Source organism: Cebus imitator, unplaced genomic scaffold (genome assembly GCF_001604975.1).
Source record: "Cebus imitator isolate Cc_AM_T3 unplaced genomic scaffold, Cebus_imitator-1.0 Scaffold98, whole genome shotgun sequence".
Classification (NCBI taxonomy): Eukaryota; Metazoa; Chordata; class Mammalia; order Primates; family Cebidae; genus Cebus; species Cebus imitator.
Genome location: NW_016107413.1, coordinates 3,297,467 through 3,317,696, shown reverse-complemented (window position 1 = coordinate 3,317,696; position 20,230 = coordinate 3,297,467). Strand labels below are relative to the sequence as shown.

Below are 20,230 nucleotides of genomic sequence, written 5' to 3'. Positions count from 1 at the left end.
AAAAAAAAAGAAGAAGCCAGGGGTGGTGAGGGGTGCCTGTGGTCCCAGCTGCTAGGGAGGAGGATCACTTGAGCCTGGGAGGTTGAGGCTGCAGTGAGCTATGGTTATGGCATTGCACTTCAGCCTGGGCAATAGAGGGAGACCCTAGCTCTAAATAAATAAATAAATAAATAAATAAATAAATAAATAAATAAACATAAATACAAACCCAGTCAAATAGCAATAGCTAATATGATATGAATGGTTATTCTTCTTAACTAGAAAGCATGAGGGGCTTGGTGTAAAACCACACATCCTTTTTTATCACATACTTTGTAGTGTTCTTGTTAATTGTACATGTAACCCATGTGTAATAAAGTATAAAATAGTTAAAATGAAGCAAACTGCCTAACGTCTTTTAAATCTAGTTTTTATGGCCAGACCAAGATTAAAAAATAAACAGAAAACCTTTTATCAGGTCTTATAGAAACCCTCAGTCCCGAAATTGTCTCTTTTTCACCTGAAGACAGTACCTGGATTATAAACAACATCATTGCCACTGTTGTTGCCAAGAAGTTTCTTTTCTGCAGAAGTTACTAGCAAGGTGTTTGCATTTGAGAAGAACCACATGTCTAGCATTTATGTAGTACCTGCATTTATATGGATCTTTCCCATCACAAATAGGAACAAGATTAACCAGAGCATGGAACAGCAAAGGAGGGTGGGTCATTTACGGTTGAACTAGCAGTAAATGGACATGGTAAGATTCAGAATGTTTTGCACTAAGTAAATGAATTTTAATGCAGGAAAGTAACTATTTTGACAAGAAACAGATTTAACAAGTTGGATTAATATGTGATAGGAAAGCAAATTATAGGCTGACACAGGGTCTGCAGTGTACCAGGATACAAAAAGAGATCCTTAATATTTTCCCCGGTACTCAAGTGAGGAGGGATTAAAAGTAAAGAATATTACTGCAGTTACAATGATTCATTACTGTACTGTAGTTACATATTGTATAGTTAAACACCTGTATGCTTTTTATTTGTGTCAGTTCTCTTTAGCAAATCCACTTGTAATAAAAAACTTTTCCAGATATCTCCTTTTTAGTATAAAAGCAATATATCTTTATCGTAAGCAATTCAAATGATGCAGAAAGATACATGTAGAAAATTAAATTGTTTCTATATTTCTCCTGTCAGCTATAACTATAATTTGGCAAGTAAATGAGATAGAACTTTGCAGTTAAAAGTAGTTTTACTATGTGTAGTAAAAGTGAATTTCAACAACCTTATTGCTATCAAACTGTGGGCTTGAAGAAAAAGTTGATGTTTGTTGTGGTTGTGGCTTGAGATATAGTTGGCTCCTTGGGTTTTATGGGTAGTAATTCTGGAAAAGTCAGGCAGCAATCCTTCCAATCCACTCTGCTGAGAAAGAACACGTAAGATGAAAGGAGCCTGTGAATGCCCATTTTTTCCTCCCGGAGGCTGGAGGTGAAGTGATGGAGGATGGGCTTTATGTCATTGTAATATCTTTTTTCCTAGTAGGGCATCAAATAATAACCTAGAAAATTATCTCAAATATTAAATGTTTTTCCCCTTTATTAACATTAACACAAAAATGTAAACAAAAAACCCCAAAAAACAAAAAAACCACCACCATAGTGGGTATCTAATAAAATGAACTTACTCCAATTTTCCATATTATTTCAAAATTTATTTTAAACATGATGGGATTAGAGTTTAGATGAAATTCATCTCTTCCAAGTTGGAGTGAAAAATTAAGATGTTCTCAAAGTGCGAGGCCAAGGTTTGAATATGGCTGCTTAATGTGAATCTGAATCCTTCTGCCAACCTAAGGGAAGGCTCCCTGCATCCTTGTATCCTACTGGGACTTTGTCAGAGCACAACTACCTCTATGGGCAGGTGTTTTTCTACTTTTGTATGGTTTTGACATCACAGCTCCCAAATTATTGTTACAATTTTCACCCTTAACTCTTAATTGCAAGTCTTTTGCATCATGTGCAATTGCACCTTTTCAAACCTCTCTGGTGAAATAAATTTAAAATAAATTTAAAACTGCCATATATTTACTTAAAATTTATGAAGAAACCAAGGATGCTGGAATTACTAATGCTAATGTTACAGGAGTTTTGTATGTAAACAGTGCAAAATAACATGTCGTATATTTATGATATTATTAGGATTACATGGAGTATGATTTTGACAGTGTTTGTCTTGACAAGGGAGACACACTGGCTCTAGAACTTGTAGGTGTCAATCTCTGGACTGACTTGGCAGCTAGGAGACTCTCTTGCCTTGCTAACTGTAGTATCTGGCACCTTGCTGGGACCAGTGGCTGCTGCCTTTGGCAGCCTCAAAGTCATGTCTGTCACCTACTGTGATGTTGGTAGATATCGTAGGCTGTTTTCTGTCCATTAATGCCATTTTTACTGCCATCAGCTTTGAAATTAGTGGCTCCGTCCTTTTCTAAGTACACATTCATTATGTTAATCTCAAAAGCAAGAGGCCTTGTTTCAAATTCAGATGTTGGTATTTATTTAACTGACAGTGTGTTTCAGAAGTTTATATAAATATTACTGAAATCTAAAATCTGTCATAATTATTAAGATTTATTAGGATGTAATGTGGAGGCTTTGAGGTTTCATGTAGAAATGGTCAAAAATATAATATAAAAAATGACATGACACTTTTCTATAATATTAGTCATTATCAGGAAAAAATATTTTCTTTCCAAGATGAACGTTGGCAGGAATTTGATTTAACTGAAATTGTGGGACAAACACAGTAGGAAATGATGGGTATGAAGATATTACTTTGAGAAATGAGAAACAATTTAGGTGTAAGTGGTAAAAGAAGAAAGGCAGTAATTCGGGAACACGGTTTAAAAAAATCCTGTCAAAGTGTCCTCAGGGTATGAGATTTTCACTGAAGTGGAAGCTTTAATACCTTCATGGAGCTGTTGCCAATAAGGATGAATCATCTCTGAATTTGACAACCTGAGGTATTAACTTGAAAAATGGAATTGGACAAGATTGCAAATAATGCTCAATAATATGTTTCTAAAACTTGTTTCACAAAGCCATGTGCCTTTCTTACAACATGATATTCAGGGTTCCTTAATTCATTTGATCTGAAAAGTTCCTGTGTTGGCTAGGTGTTATGTACCATACCTTTCCATCATTTAAAAATACCCTGCTGTGGTTTGAAATAATGATCTCTGAGGATGTGTGCACCTCAGAAGACTGGTCGAAAAGCCCTTTTAAAATGAGCCAATGGGATCCCCAGATTAACATCTGAAAGCTAGCTACTTAATAAAGTTTTAATTGCTTAAGGCTACTAGGCTAGTTGAATAATTAAAAGAAGGAATATCGTAAATTATTAGAATTAACAAAACTAAACTCTATGGTAAATCTATAGTGATTGTTTCTTCAAAGTTCACATGCTGTGATTTTACTGTGTTATTGTAATTACTTTTTTACTTGAGTGCTGGTTTATAAAGCTCAGATAAAATAAACCTGTAGATATTTTTACAGTAAAATTTTTAGTGTGCAAAACTAAGTTTCCCTTGGCAGATACATGTGGGACAAAAGAGAAGTCCTCTCTACACTCGTTAGCGTCTACTTCTCTTGCCTGGGAATATACGTTGATGTTCCAGATTCAGTTCCAGAAGGAACACACTTCTTATTGTCTTCTGTACTGATCAGTTGTTAGACTTAATGGCCTTCTTTTGACCAATATGTGTTTACAAAAGTTTAATCTTAGGATTAAGATTTAGTATATTGTTATGACACAGGTTTGCTTGGGGAAGACAATGGAAATTCATAGCAATAACAATGTGAGCTCTGGTAAGGCGAGCTCACATTTGTTGAAGTAATATTGGAACTTAGTGTACTACTAAGCCCTAAGTACTTTATTTTTGCCTTCTCTGATGACTGTCCGGTGCATACTGATTTGCATGGTAATTGTGTATCTAGAATATTATTTTATTTGGGTGAAACATTATATAATTGAAATTTATTTTAATATGTTGAAATAAGGGTAAATCACTTAATTTTAGTTTTTTAACAGACTTTACGTTTTAGAGCAGTTTTAAGTTTACAGCAAAATTGATTGGAAAGTACAGAGAATTTCCTCATATATTCCATCCTCCACATAGGCACAGCCTCCCCAGCTATCAGAGTCCCCAACCAGAGTGATACACATGTTGCAGTTAATGAACTTATTAACACATGAAAAATTATCACCCAAATTTTACTGTTTACATGAAAGTTCACTCTTGGTGTTGTAAATGTCTTTTTAAAGATATGATCTTGCTGTACTATTATTTGCCAAGAGATCAAGGACCTGCTCAGGGCCACCAGTGTCATCAACTAGGTGACCTAAACATGAAAATGAAAAATCAGAGATTGGCAAAATGCATTAAAAATATGACCAAACCATATATTGTCTACAATTGAAAAAAAAAAAAAGGATGGGAAAAGATACACCAGGTAAATGCTAGAGAATGATGGATGGCTGTACAAAGAGGACTTCAGAGCAAACAAATTTACCAGGAGTAAGCCGGGAACGGTGGCTCTCACTCGTAATCCCAGCACATTGGGAGGCCAAGGTGGGTGGATCACGAGGTCAGGAGTTTGAGACCAGCCTGGCCAACATGATAAAACCCTGTCTCTACTAAAAATACAAATATTAGCTGGGCACGGTGGCAGGCGCCTATAATCCCAGCTACTCAGGAGAATGAGGCAGGAGAATTTCTTGAACCTGGGAGGCGGAGGTTGCAGTGAGCTGAGATCACGCCACTGTACTCTAGCCTGGGTGACAGAGCAAGACTTTGTCTCATGAATGGATGGATGGAAGGAAGAAAGAAAAGAAGGAAAAAGGGAGGAAGGAAAGGATTTACCAGGAGTAAAGAGGACATTACATATTGATAAAATGGTCAATTCACGAAGAAGCCATGGCAATCCTAAACATGTATTCAGTAAACAACTAAGCTTCATAATACAAAAAGCAGAAACAGGCAGAATTCAAATGAGTAATTGACAAATCCATCATTACAGTTGAGGATGCCGGTGTGCCTCATTCAGTAGTTGATGGAACCACTATTCAGAAAATTAGTAAGGATATATTAATAGAAGAACTCAATGATATTATTAAATAATAGGATCAAATAGACATTTATAGAGCTCCACCGCCAACATCAACAGAATACAGATTCCATACACATGAAACATATATCAAGTTAAACCGTATTCTAGATAATAAACTTTACAAATTTAAAGAATTGAAATCATACCTGACCATAATGAAACCTAACTAGAGATTAATAACAAATGACAGATAAAATAACTGAAGGAAGTTTTATGTAAATTAAGCCTTGTTTTTCTGGCTAGGTACTGTGTGATAAACCTGTAATTCCAGGTGAAAAAGGAAAATCACTTGAACCCAGGCGTTGGAGATTATCCTGGGTGATATAGTAAGACCCCACCTCAAAAAAAAAAGTCTAAAAGTCTTGTTTTTCTACCTTTCATTTTGAATTGTTATTGACTTGGAACACGTGAAAATAGATATATGTCACATGAAAATGTGCCAAAATTATAATGATACATATTAGTTGTTACCCATGATAAATTGTCTCTCTGTCCACTTTTACAGCTTCTCTGTTAAAAGGACTAAAACATGCTAACATAGTGCTACTTCATGACATCATCCATACCAAGGAGACGCTGACCCTTGTGTTTGAATATGTGGTAAGTAAAATAAGACTTTTAAATTTAGACATTTAAAATATGAATGAAATTCTTATAGTGTTATCATAGAGTTTTGTTTTTAGATTGCTGTAGTGGTTATTTTATCTGAATACATGAGACTTGTAATTTTGTGTAAAATAGTGCCCCTAAAAGAGATTATTGAATGATATGTATATTAAAAGAAAAACCCAGAAAAATGTAAGTTGAATTTTTATCAAATATGTTATCTATTTATAACCTATTTGTTACTAGGTTACATGGTAATTTTTGAGTTTATTGCATAGGATTAAACAACCTTGTGGTGATCTTTATCAAGGAAAGCTCATAGGCAATAAGAATGTTATTTTAGTTTTGGACTAAAACAGACTGATGGTGATCATTATCAAAGAAAGCTCATAGGCAGTAACATTGGTTTTTTAGTTTTGGACTGGTAACTTCGTTTCTCAAAAGCATGCTTATTAAGACTGTGTGTGTGTGTGTGTCTGTGTGTGTGTGTAGGAAAGCCTGATACTTCAAATTTAGACTTCAAAGTTTTCCCCCTCAGTTGGTATTTCAGCTATTAATTAAAACTTCCAATGGCATAGCACACAATGTAATGATCTTATTGTGTGAGAGTATTACTGCTAGAAGACTTGGACCTGAACTCTAATTAATCTTTCTCCATTTCTCTTAGAAAAACATATGGTATTTTTGTAGCACCACTTCAGCATTTAACTGTGGAATCGTGAAATGTAACCGTGATAATTAACATCCCAATTTTCACAGATGGATCTAAGAACATGTAATTTATAAGACACAAATGACATTGGTGCAGACATTTATTGAGAAGAATAGCTGTTGGTATTGTCAGTGTATTAGGATACCATTTTGTAATTACCATACTACTTTTTTAAAAAATTTGAAGTACTTTCCATTTTTCCTTAAAAAAATAAAGGAATGAATATTTGCAACATTTTTATTTTGCTAATGTCTGCCTGTGTCTGTCATTTGAAAATTGTTGTCTTATGAAGAAGCCATTTATATTGTCTATTTACATATAAATGATAGATACATTTGAATAATATGGTAATGTGACTGGAAGGACAGCTAGAGCTGAGCAGTTGCATATATTACGTGGCACCAAGAATGGATGCAGATTCACACATCAATGCAAACATAATTTCTTTTGTTTAATCCATGATTTTTGGAGTTAATAATGTATTCAAACTGATTTAGACTTGGAACTTTTGATATATATTTTTAAATATGTCTAGTTTACATATTTCAATTAAATCTAGATTTTCCTTACTGTACTTTTGTAATGTTTTGTAGAAAAGAGATTTCAAAATTGTACTTATTCTCTCCCTCAAATTAGATGGTTAAATTAAAAGGAAGGAAGTAGCTTATGCACCAAAATCAGTAACACTGGTAAAGAAACTAATAAAAGTATGTGAAAAGATGTCCTCCAAATCTTTTTTTTAATTTTTGAGATGGAGTCACACCCTGTTGCCAAGCTGGAGTGCAGCAGTGGCGCGATCTTGGCTCACTGCAACCTCCGACTTCCTGGTTCAAGCAATTCTCCTGCCTCAGCCTTCCAAGTAGCTGGGACTACAGTTGTGAGCCACCATGCCCAGCTATTTTTTGTAATTTTAGTAGAGATCGGGCTTCACCATGTTGGCCAGAATGGTCTCGATGTCTTGATCTCATGATCCGCCCGCCTCGGCCTCCCAAAGTGCTGGGATTATAGGTGTGAGCCACTGCACCCGGCGTCCTCCAAATCTTACAAAAATAATGATATATATTTATGTGGCTAAAATGCACATATTGGATTAAGTGTCATTTGATGATTTTGTATTTGTGTTGCTGCCAAACAGAAGGAAATAAATTCACTGTTCTGCATTATTTACTGATTAACACTGACTTTTAAACATAATCACTTTTCTTTGTGTGACTAAAATTTTCCCCAGTTCCAGTTCTTATGGAAACATCCCATGTCCTTTTAAATCAACCACTTAATAATATGGGCATATACGGTATCTACAAGAAACATTTTGTTCCAACTTTTCCATGGAGTTTAGACATTGTATAGATTACCCTTGTCTCTTTTAGAGAATGAGGTCAACTTGGGTCATTTGTGGCTTATGATTGCCCTGCCTCTGCTTCTGTTGTCCTCTTTACCAGTATTATCTTACTTTTACACTGCATCTTTGGCCTTTCTCCTTTCTACCTTTCTTTTCTATCTTTTCCTATTCTCATGATTTTCTATCACTTTGCTATCTCAGGTGAAACACTTTTTGCTGCTATACGTGAAGTTTCTTTTGTCTTTGTGTATTTTGAGTAAAAGATGTTTAATTGAATTCTTGAAATAAGCCTTTGGTGAAAAGAACAGCTTCAGGGTGTAGAAATTTCTTAGGATAGTCTTCTCACTTAGGGTGGGAAGGTATAGATTTCTCAGCAAGATTAGCCTATGTGGTAATTGCCCAGTTCAAAAATAAGCTCCCTGAATATTACCTAAAGTTTTTATTTTCTTAAACAAATTTCCAATTGCTTGCTCTTTGTAAATATTTGTACATTTCAAGAAGAATTAAGTTTCTTACATATCTTAATGGATTGTTTTAATCAGATTGCTTTCCTAACAATATCTAGCAGAAATAAACTCTACTCCTCTTGCATGTTTTGAAGCAATGGAAAGGCAATAATAATTTTTAAAGATGAAGTACCATGCAAATGAGAGCAGATCTTAGTGAGATGTGGAAGGTAGCAAACAGGAGGGCACCGTAGGCTTGGGATAAATGAGTGAGGGCCACAGAAAGAAAAGCGAAAGAGCGTTTAAGACAAATACGGCCACAATAATAAAATCCAACAGCTTAAATTTACAGAGTTTTATGCTGGGCACTGTGCTGAGGGCAAATTAATTGTCACTTTTGGTGTTCTCAGGAGCCTCATGGAACTATAAATATCACCAGTTTGCAAAGCAGAAACCTAAAGATTAAGGAGATGAAGCAGTTCTTTCCAGTGTCTTGTAGTTTGTGAGACAGGCCCATGCTCAACCTAATTGGACTGTTATAGCTCCTGCTTTTTAATTTTTTTGTTTTTTAATTTTAGTTAGCCTATGCCTTGTGTCAGAAGAGGAAATGGAAACTTTTCTTCTTTCTTTCTATAACCTTCCTTCCTTTATTCTACAGTTAATATCCTGAGTGCAGATAAGTCCTAAAAACAGTGAAACTGCTTTATAGTTCTACTAAGTTTCATAGACTGGCCAAAATCCTATCCATTTAAACTTTTATTTCATTTACAAAATTTGTTTTTTAGTTTCCATAAAGTAAACTTGGAAGTTACAGGATTGCTGCATATATTCTACTAGAGTCTTCTTAAATGCGCGCACGTGCACACACGCACGCACACACACACACACACAACTTTGTTAGCAAATTCTAAAATCAGTATCAAACAATTTAATATTTCTAAAACTTAATGATAATGTTGCCATATTTCAGAATTATTAACATCAAAGTTATTTCCTAAATGATATTGATTTTGTAGTTCATGTAATTCATAGTACCCTTTTTTGACAGAGGTACCATTGTAAATTAAACAGTAGGAAAAACCAGTACCCCATTAAAACTCTGAATATGAAGGGAAAGTAAAATAATTAAACATTCATTTGGTACTATTGTGTTTTTCCTTTTGATTTTACAATTAAGTTTTCAAGGGCTTTCTGAGATACCTATGTAATTGAGGCTTTACCAAGGGAAGGATTCTTATTTATGATAATGTATACATACTATAAATGTATTTCTTTTTTTGGCCTTAAAGGAGAACTGTAAGCCTAGTTCCTTTATATTATTATTATGAATGGCATTTTAGGTTTTATAAAAACCTTCTGAGGGCCAGAATAATGAAATAAGTGGTAAAATTTCAGTGATATGAAAGAATACTCAAGGAAATAACTTTGAAGGTCATTATTAAAGTGGTTTTATGGCCAATAGGATGTTGTTGGTATAGGTTTCCTCTTAAGTAATATGAAAAGCTTTACAGACCTAAAGTGTTCTGTATTTTAGATTCTTACACACTTTCAAAGTATGTAGATACTACAGTCTGGAAGCTGCAAGCATATCCTTAGAGGATATGCTCCCTAAGTTGCTCCTGTTGCTACTGGGTAACATGTGGGCCCCTCTGATGCATGGTTTTGAGTACTGCCTTCCTCCTGTAGTGGTCAAATATGAAGGAACTCTTTAAACCAAGGAGTGGCTCCATTAGCTTGAAAGGAATCTTGTTTATAATGGCCTAAAATATTATTATAGCTATCGTTTTTCCATATACAAGATTAAGACTTGGATAAGAAAGATAGAAAATATCGTTCAGAATCATTGACTCCAGAATATGTTTTGTTATGAAAATTCTAACAAATTTTTCTTCTACTTAAACAGAAAGTTAAGCAATTTAGTTTTTATTTATATTTTTTGCCAAATACAAATAAGTGCCACATTATCCTATTTAGCACCATGCTGAAAAATTTAAAACAGATCCCATAAGTGGAAATAAGAATACTAATAGTAAACACGACTATGTAAATGTATATTGCCATTAAGCTAATAACTCTGCTGTTTTATTTTAAATTATGTAAGAGCAAAGCATGTATAGCAGTATTTTTCATTACCTATTTAATAATTATGTACAAGTAGAAAGCAAAATAGAATTGTGATTACCAGAGAATGAGGAGGAGGGGAAAATAGGGAGTTCTTCAGTGTGTATAAAGTTTCAGGTTTTTTTTCCTGGGATACAAGGATGGATGATATAAAGTTTCAGTTGTATAAGATGGATAAGTTCCAGAGAGCTAGCGTGCACCGTAGTGCATATGGTTAACAATATGATATTGTGCACTTAAAATTTTGTTAGGAAAGTAGATTTTATGTTAAGTAGTCTTACCATCAGAAATATAAAAGCAAGGTTGGATACAGTGGCTCAAGCCTGTGATCCCAGCACTTTGAAAGGCCAAGGTGGGAGGATTGTTTGAGGCCAGGAATTTGTGACCAGCCTGGGTAACATAGTGAGACCTTGTCTCTACAGAAAATAAAATTAAAAAAAAAAATTAGCCGTGTTGGTGGTGTGTGCCTACAGTCCTGGCTGCTCTGGAGTCTGAGCTGGAAGGATGCTTGAGCCCAAGAGTACAAGACTGTAAGACTGTAATGAGCTATAATTTTACCACTAGACTCGACTCTGGATGATGGAGCAAGACCTTGTCTCTAAAAAACAAATTATATATATATTATAAAGGCAAAGTGACACAAGGAAACCTGAAGAGTAATGGATATGTTTATTACCTTGATTGCCTTTATCATGGTGATGGTACTATGGGTGCATATATATGTCCAAACTCCTCAGATTGTAGACATTAAGTATATACAGTCATTTGAATATCAATCATACCTCAATAAAGCTGTGAAACAAAGAAAAAGCAACAAACTCAAAGCTAATCATGATATTGTTAGGATAATTATTTTTTCCTATTGTACTATAAACTAGCAAAATAATCTAAACTAAGTTACTAAAATTTATGACATTATATAAAACAAAAATCTTGTATTTCACATGGAAACAAAACTGTATCAATAGAAATCATAAAGCCCATAAAATAATTTTATAGTGTTGTATATTCTACAAAGCACTCTCATAGATGTTATTTTATTGGATGCTACCCTCAGCCCTTTGAGATGTAGGTGACATGTTATGTTTATGCAGTATTTTATTGATGAGGAAAAATAATGCTTAGAGAGTTCAAAGCAGATTGAAATTATTTAGCCAAGTTACAATGGTAAATATATTACTTTAGCTGAAGTCTTCTGTGCCTATAGATGCTAAGTTATTCCATTTTAACCTACAACTTGCCTGTGTTAACTGCCTTCCTAGAATTTTATGATCTAAGGTATGTATGATGTTAGAAGATGGGACAGGAAGCCGAAAATTACATTCTGTCTTTTCAACTTGCTACACAATTTACTTAATTGTTTGATTTATCTGCCTCATACATTTTGATTTTTAAATATATGAAGAATGCTGTGATTTGCATGATTGTATGCCACATCTGTTCTTGAAAAGCTGTAGCTCTCTATCAGTATTTTGCTTTCCAGATTTAACAGTCCTTGAGCAATTGAACATTTTTCTGCTTTCCTCTGAGATAGATATATGTGCATATGTATGCACACATGCAGCTTTAGTTGAGGGTGATGGGAGGGGCTTGCTGAGAAGTGTTTAGTTAAAAATCTGAAGGAGGTGAAAGAGGGAGATGCACATATTTTTAGAGGAATAACATTCTATGTAGAAAGCTTGTCTGAGGAACAGCAGGGCTTTGGCTTGAAGGGAGCTAGCAAGGATGACAATAGGAGGTGACAAGGTTTGAGATGCAATGGCATTTAGATTGTGTTGGCCTTCAAAAGGTTTGACTGAGTTTGGTTTTGACTCAGAATGAGATGGGAAGTCTCCAAAGGGTGTTGAGCAGAGAAATGCTTTGATCTGACTTATAGTTTAATTGATTCTCTGTGGCTACTTTCTTAAGAATGGACCAAAGGTGGGCAAGTTCTGAATCAGAGAGACCAGTCAGGAGGCTATTACAATAAGATCTAAGCATGAGATGATATCTGCAGAAGAGATGAAAAGAAATGGTTGGATTCTGGATATGCATAGTGTGGCTGACAGACCTGTTAGGAAGACTTTAAAAGTGGGCAGGAACAACAAGAGACTAGATACCCTGGCTAGAGCCGAAATCATATCATGGCAGTGTCCACTAAGCACCCTGCTGGCACCATGAGTGTTGGCACCATACATTGTCTCTTGTTTTGCTGGCCTTGCTATCTTTGCCAATGTTGTCAAAATGGCAACATTCTACATCATCATTGCTTCTTTGGACTGTTAGTTGCTAATTCTAAGCCAGGATTGGTTGTGTGTGTTGGCCGACATGAAGCTTGAAGCCCATGTTTTGACTGCACTGGACCATGAGAAAGTGAGTGTCAAGCATTTTGGCTTTTTTAATGGCAGGTGGGTCCTGTTTCCTGTCAAGATTCATAAAATACCGTTGACTGGAGAAAGAAAATGTGATACATATACACCATGGAATACTATACAATCATCAAAGAATGAGATCACATCCTTTTGCAGGAACATAGATGGAGCTGGAGGCCATTATCCTTAGCAAACTAACACAGGAATAGAAAACCAAATACTGCATGTTTTTATTTATAAGTGGAAGCTAAATGATGAGGACACATGGACACATAGAGGGAAACAACACACACTGGAGTATCCCTAAGGGTGGAGGCTGGGAGGAGAGAGAGAATTAGGAAAAATAACTAATGGATATTAGGCTTAATACCTGGGTGATGAAATAATTTGTATAGAAAACTCCCGTTACACAAGCTTACCTGTATAACAAACTTGCACAAGTATCCTGCGCTTAAAATAAAAGTTTTTAAAAATTCATAAAATCAGAAATTTTCCCCACATAAGGAATACACTCAGATACAGGGCATGCTTCCCTTTTTTGCTGCTCTTCTCCCATGCCCCGATGAGAAAAAGACACCTCATAAACGTCCACATAAACTAGATTTATTATCTAGTTCCAGATAAGGCAAATCTAGAAAGTGAAGAGAATTGGCAGGTGGCATGCTCATCGAATCATTGTTTATAATCTTTGGGAAATCATCAAGAATGCAGATGGGCAAAAATAATGCTGGTTTTTAAAGGGTGATGGGGAACAACTCTGAATCTATAGAAATATAAGCTTAATATAGAACATTGGTGAAATTTAAAATATTTTTTTTTGGCATTAGGGTCTAATAATCTTCATTCTCTTTGTTATTTCCTGATTTCAGCAAATGTGTGACAAGGACTTTTATGAAATATTTATAACAAGAATATAAATAAAATCTAGTTGTTAGAAGATCATTATTTTTTTTTCCGGTTTTATTTCTGGTTGAACCACTTTATACAAAGCCTATGGATCAATGAATTGACATCATCATGGAGAAAAGTCTGTCGGGGTGTGCTGGAGGGCATTGCCCTTGTCCTTGTTCTATTTGGTATTTTTATTAAGGACTTGGATAGTGATGATATGCTGGGCCTATTTGTGTGTGTGTCATAGCTGGGAAGTATAATTAACAGTTAGGGTGATGGAATCAAGGGTCAGAAAAGAATCTAATAAAATGATGAGCCTAACCTACAAGATGAATTTTCATGGAGATAAGTAAAACTGTACATTTGGTTTTTAAAAAAGGAAGCATCCCAACCTAATGCAGAAAAATGGGGTGGAGGAAAGGTAACTTAAAAAACAATTCATGTAAAAAAAGACTAGTGATTTCTTTGGCTCAGTTTAGCTGACACTGAGATGTGGCTACAACAAAAGTTAATGCAAATCCAGAGCAACAGCGTGCTAATGCCACTGTACTCTGCCCTTGTCATGCCTCATCTGCAAGTACAGTGGCCAGAGAGGGGCATTGCGTTTTGACAGGAACTGAAACAAAAGGGAGTATACACTGAGGAGCTACAATAACATGCCAAAATTATTCAGGAGTATTAAAGACATACTGAGAGAGGAGAGAAAAAGGTAGTATATATATTCTAAATAGAGTAAGAAAGTCAAGTATGAGAATTTTGGGAAGGCTGGCTTTGGCTTCATTCTTAGAAGAATGCTCAATTATGTGTTATCTGTAAATTATGTTCAGTTCTTTGAAGTGTAATGAGCACCTTATTGCTAAAAGCATTCAAGTAGAGGATGACTGGATTCATGTCAGGAATATTGTACAGGTTCCTAACCTGTATTACATGCATGATATTGAGATACATAATTTAGATTATGTACTCCCAACTGATACCATGACGTAGATGTAAGGTCCTTTCACTTTGCAGATGAGGAAATTTAGGCTAAGATGTCAGATGCTCCATGCATGTCCTTTCCAGTGGCTGTGTCATATCATCTCCTGCGTTGAATGTGAATACAGGTAACTACAAGTTTCCATAGCAAATGATTGCCCAAGGTTTTACAATTGGTCTATAAGCTTGTCCCATTTGACCTAATTTTGGGGAACAGAAACACAGCTCACTGTGGTCATTCACTTAATAATTTATTTGTTCATTCATTCATTTTCTTCCCTCCAACATATATAGACTGTCTTATCTGTGCCAGGGAGTATCCTTAAGTTCTAGAGATACAAATATATAGCCCTGGCTTTTAAAGAGATTGAAGTCATGTGAAGAACTGTGATCTTAGATGAGGTAAACCTCCATGAACCATTTGAGTTTTAAATTGTTGTCACCGATCTATATGTGTCATGGCACTAGAACATATTTTTATGTTAGTGAAAAGAATAGGAAAACTAGATTTGACTCATAGGCTTTTCTTTATGGAAGGGTTTTTTTGTTTCATATATGGAGAACTAGTTATGCTGTATAATACCATGTTTCTATATTCTGAAGGGGAGGCTGTCACTCAGAACCAAGTACAGAATGTGAACAGATGTAAACATTGTGGATGACTGAATGTGCAGCAGCGTAAGATGGAAGAATTCCGAACCATAAGGAGAAATTAAAGAAATGAAAAGGAAACAAGCTAGCTTTCAATCAGTGCTCTCTTATGAACTTCTCATTTTCTCTAATTAGTAGGACAAAGTCAATTAGTGCCTTTTCTGTCCTTTTCCTTAATGGCTTTTTCTCATCTAATAATAAGGACTCATGGTTACTTTTAGTCATTTTTAACTGTCCACTATAATGTTAGGTGCTAGGATTTCTTTCTTTTTTTTTTCTGTTTATATCATATCTATCATCTCTATATTCTCGTTTTATGTGCTTACTGTCATTATTAGATATTTATAATCATGATTTGATATTTAATTCACATGGTTGATGATAGAAGGGTATCTAATCTCCAACAGTTGCTATGGTAAATGCCTGCCTATTCACAAAAGCACACAGTTCTGAGTATATTCCACTATAGATCAGACCATTTTAATGAGAATACGCTATGCATCTGTGGTTTTTATAAAATTTTAATTATTGTTCCTCAGTTTAACTTAGAATTTCACCAATTGAACTATGATATTTAATGGTAGAGAAATCACAGGGAAGATAAGAACAGTAATAAAAAGAGAATTCCTTTGGAAAGAAAGATATATATTCCTCATGTTAATGTTTTGTAAAAAAATTTCTCACAGAAATTATGGCCATGTATCTTAAGAAAACAGTATTCCTGGAAACTACATGATTCAGGGGGTGGGTGGAGGCAGGAGAGTAATACATTACATATAATAAGACTGACAATAATTATCAGCTTGGAGAAATTAGAGAAGCCTCCAACTAAGGTACGAAAGTTGCCTCCTGATGTAAGTACCCAAGATCAGGATGAAAATATCAATAATTCCAGTTACCTTCACATTACATTTGAACAGGTCATTAAGTAATTGAAGAAAAAATCGCTAGTAAATTCAGTTGTATAAAAGTATACATGATTATATATCATAAATAATTGGTGGCTATAACTTCACCAATGCTTAAAGTAAGTTAGTAAACGCCTGTCATGTTAATGACCACTTCTTTCGTTCTGTTTATTTTTAATTTTATTTGTTTCTTGCATTTTACGAATACTTAGCTAGTATCATGTAATGGTTTAGTTTAATGTGCATCCTATACTTTGGTAAAAGAATATTAGACCACTCTATTCTTTTTGTCAATGTGATTTTTGCTTTTCTGCAAGTTATGTGTGCATTCAGATTGGAAACCCAATTAGTTCTAGGTTTCTTATGAAAAACATCAGTTTTCACCTTCAACTTTCCACTTTTTTTCACTGATTTTTTTCAGAACATACACATAAACTTTCTCTTTAAATATCTAATCAAGCTCATTTATTTTCACCTATTGATTATTTATCTTTGGCATCACCTACTGATTCCTACAATGCAAAGTGAGAATTTAGGTTCTTTTCTCAATTCTTCACTTTAAAACAAGCATGCTCATCTTTTCCTGCCACCTACCCAGACCCCCATCCTCCCAGAATAGTTATAATTTTGATTAGATCAGAATTCAGAATTTGATATTTATATTATCATGTTAGCATAAATCTTTGTAGCCAAGACACATAGTGTACTGTGACTACTTTTTCCTTTCTGTTTCCCCAGAATTAATATTAATTTTCTATTTTTTATTTCTATGATTAATTCAAAGCCTCCCAGAGCCTTTGCCTGGGGCATCTTAGTCCTGATTTCCTGGCATGCCTTTCCCCTCTTCTCTGAGCTGTGGCTCTTTTTTTCTTCATCTTATGTGGTTTTGTCTTGAGGAAGACAATTTCTAATAGCTTCCTGGGAAATGGCGTGTGGAAGATTTTTTGTTGTTAAGGCATTGTATTTTTGAAAATATCTTTATTTGGTACTCATGCTTGATTGACATTTTGGCTAGATGTAGATTTCTTGCTTGGAAATAATCCCATTAGAATTTTGATAAGATTCCTCCATTTTTCAGTTCCATTGTTGCTGTTAAGCTATTTATCTTTATTTCTGGTGTCCTGAAATTTTATGATAAAGCAGAAAGAAACCAAGGTGCAGCTTTATGTTCATTGGGTGTACTTTTTGAATCTGGAATCTCATGTCCTTCCAGCCTTTTTTTTTTTTTTTTTTTTTTTTTTTTTTTTTTTTTTGTTTGGTAATGTAATAGCTTTATTGTGATACAATTCATGTAACAAAGTTCATTTTTTAAAAGTATACAATACAGCGGTTTTTAGCCTATTCACAAAGTTGTGGAACCATCACTACAAACTAATTTTATAATTCATTACCCTAAAAAGAATTCCTATATCCATTACCATTCACTCTGAATTCACCACTAAACCCCTGCTCCTGAACCACTGATCTACTGTATGTCTCTAGATTTGCCTGACATCTTATACAAATGGAATCATAATAATACGTGACCGTTTGTCATTGCCTTCTTTCACTTCGCATAATATTTTTGAAGTTCATGTTCTAGCTTTTCTGAGTACTTCATACTTTCTTAAGGCGAATATTCCACAGTTTGGATATACCACATTTTATTTATTTATTCATCAATCGATGTACATATGGGGTTTCTTTTCATATTTTGGCTGTTGTGAATAGTGCTGCTGTGAACATTTGTGTACATGCATTTGTTTGAGTATCTTCTTTCAGTTCTTTTGTGCCTATATCTAGGAGTGGAATTGCTGGTTATAACTCCATCTTTCATTTTTTGAGGGACTGCCAAACTATTTTCCAAAATGGATGCACCATTTTACAATGTAATCAGCAGTATATAGTGCCAATTTTTATACATACTTGCTAACACTTGTTATTTTCTGCTTTTTAAAAAAATTATAGTAGATGTTTAATTGTATCTGATAGATTTTGATTTGTGTTTTCCTGACTTATGAGGTTGAATATCTTTAATGTATTTACTTGTTTTCAAGAACTTATTTTGTTCCTATTTCCTTCCTTTATTTTCTCTTTTTCCCATTTTTAGATATTTTATTTGAATGTTGGACCTCCTACAGTGTTCTTTCTTGTCTTTTCTCTCTCATTTTCCAATTCTTTTTTCTTTAGCTCAACATTAAGGATCAAATTTTCTCATCTTTGTGTTTCACATATTCTATTTAAATTCTTAAATTTAAATATTATTATTAATTTCTAAGGTAACTTTGCCCAGAATATTTTATTTATAGTATTTTCCTTCTTGTTTGAAGGTTGCAATATCTTTTCTTACTAATACTTTCTCACTAAAATTATTCATCATAACTTTGTGAAGTTTTACTAACAGTAAAACAATATTTCCACCAAGTTGTTATTTTTTCTTTTAGTTTGTTTTGGGTTCTCTCTTTAATATTTGATGCTTTGGTCAGATAGCTGGTACAGAAGCAATTCCAGGTGTGTGGGTATCTGGCTAATCATGAAATTCACTGTAGGTACTAAATCATTTTGTTGAGAAACGCTCAATGCCAATATTCATCTTTCCAGTAGTGCTAAAACATTCCCAGTGAAAATTCTTCCAAACTCCTACCTGGCTGCCAATCTTCTGGAAACTGAGTGGGGTTCAGACCCCCAATTAATCCTCCTGTTTTAGGACAGTATTGCTGTCCCTAGCTGGTTGGATTTCCTAGTTTGGACACCCTCTGTTTTTCCTTTTTTGGGTTTAAGAGGGTCAGCTATCTGTTTAAGCAGAGTGGGAATATAAATCTAAGTTAAATAGCTACTAAAAAGATTTTCAACCAATATTTCATGTTTTTGACTTCCATATGTAGACTTTCTACTCATTCCTATTTCCTGGTGCCACCAATTTCTGAGCCTTTTGAATGTTCTCCGCATAAGCACTGCTGCTTCTAGGCTTTCCTCACTGCCAGTTTAGTATTCCATTTGATTGGTTGGGTGTGTTTTGTATGCAAAACTTGCTACTATCTGTTTTGGAGCTTCAAAATTTGGTGAGTGGGAATTCAGGAGAGTACAAGGTAGATCCATATGTTCTATTTGTCATCTTTGGAATCTCATCCATTCTTAATAAGTTTAAATATGAACAAATGTTAAAGCATGTCATTGTGTAAACCACTATATAATTAGATAACTTCTTCACATTAATTGTTGTGAAGTATATAAGTTTTTCTCTTTATCAGTTGTCAGACTTTATCAAATGTGACAAGGCTAGTGGGAGTGAAGATATTTTAATTAACTATTACTCAATTGTCCATTCAATAACATTTTAGGCACAACAGCCTAAAATGACATTTAAGTGGGATTTTATTAGAATGTGCTATCTTAATAGACAATATTTATGGTTGTTAATTGGCTGGTTAATTATTGCTTTGTTTTTTATGATTTGTTATGATTTGGGGATGTTGATACATGTATAGATACACATTGGTAGATTTGACAGTACTTTAAAGCCAATGAGAATATTTTTACAGTGTAAGTATACGTATGAAGGAATATATAGGGGTGAAAAGTTCCGATTTTAAAATTTAATTATTCAGAATATATAAACTTTTCATTTTTCAGTTTCATTATGTTTTGATTGCTGTGTATTATTTAAGATGTCATTTTCAGTAAATGAACTTCAGTGTTCTAAGTTAACATTCAACTTCTAGTGAGTAATTTACTCCTTTCTCACTGACACATTCAAGCCTAGCTATAAATCCCTAACATATGCTCATGCCTCATTTCTGTTTCAAAAATCGGGAACTGAGAAACTAATTTGTGGTGGCAGCTATTTGCTAAGTAAGAATTTTCCATCTTTTGGGGTTTTCCTTTCTTCTCAAATATGTGATCTTGGTTTTAAAGCTTTGGATCTCAATAATTAGTTTTTCTTTCAGTCCTTGTTATGGACATTTGGAAGAATGGATTGATTTATTTTTCTCCCCCTTCGGTATTATTACTCATTTTACTTGGATAAGGAAGTTAGATACAGTCAGGAAAGACAAAATGTTGAACATTCTAGCTAGAATTTTAGGAAATATATTGAGGA

At 34.4% G+C, this 20,230-nt stretch overlaps 1 protein-coding gene across 8 annotated transcripts in view; it reads left to right on the top strand.

Annotated features, from left to right (window-relative positions):
* The window catches only part of CDK14 (cyclin dependent kinase 14), a 613,351-nt gene that overhangs the window by 269,355 nt on the left and 323,766 nt on the right, over positions 1 to 20,230 (top strand). For all 8 annotated transcript variants that reach the window (XM_017536523.2, XM_037741317.1, XM_017536528.2 and 5 more), the window contains one exon: positions 5,655 to 5,749. In XM_017536523.2, the coding sequence (XP_017392012.1) occupies positions 5,655 to 5,749 (95 nt within the window). The remainder of the gene's footprint in view (positions 1 to 5,654; positions 5,750 to 20,230) is intronic.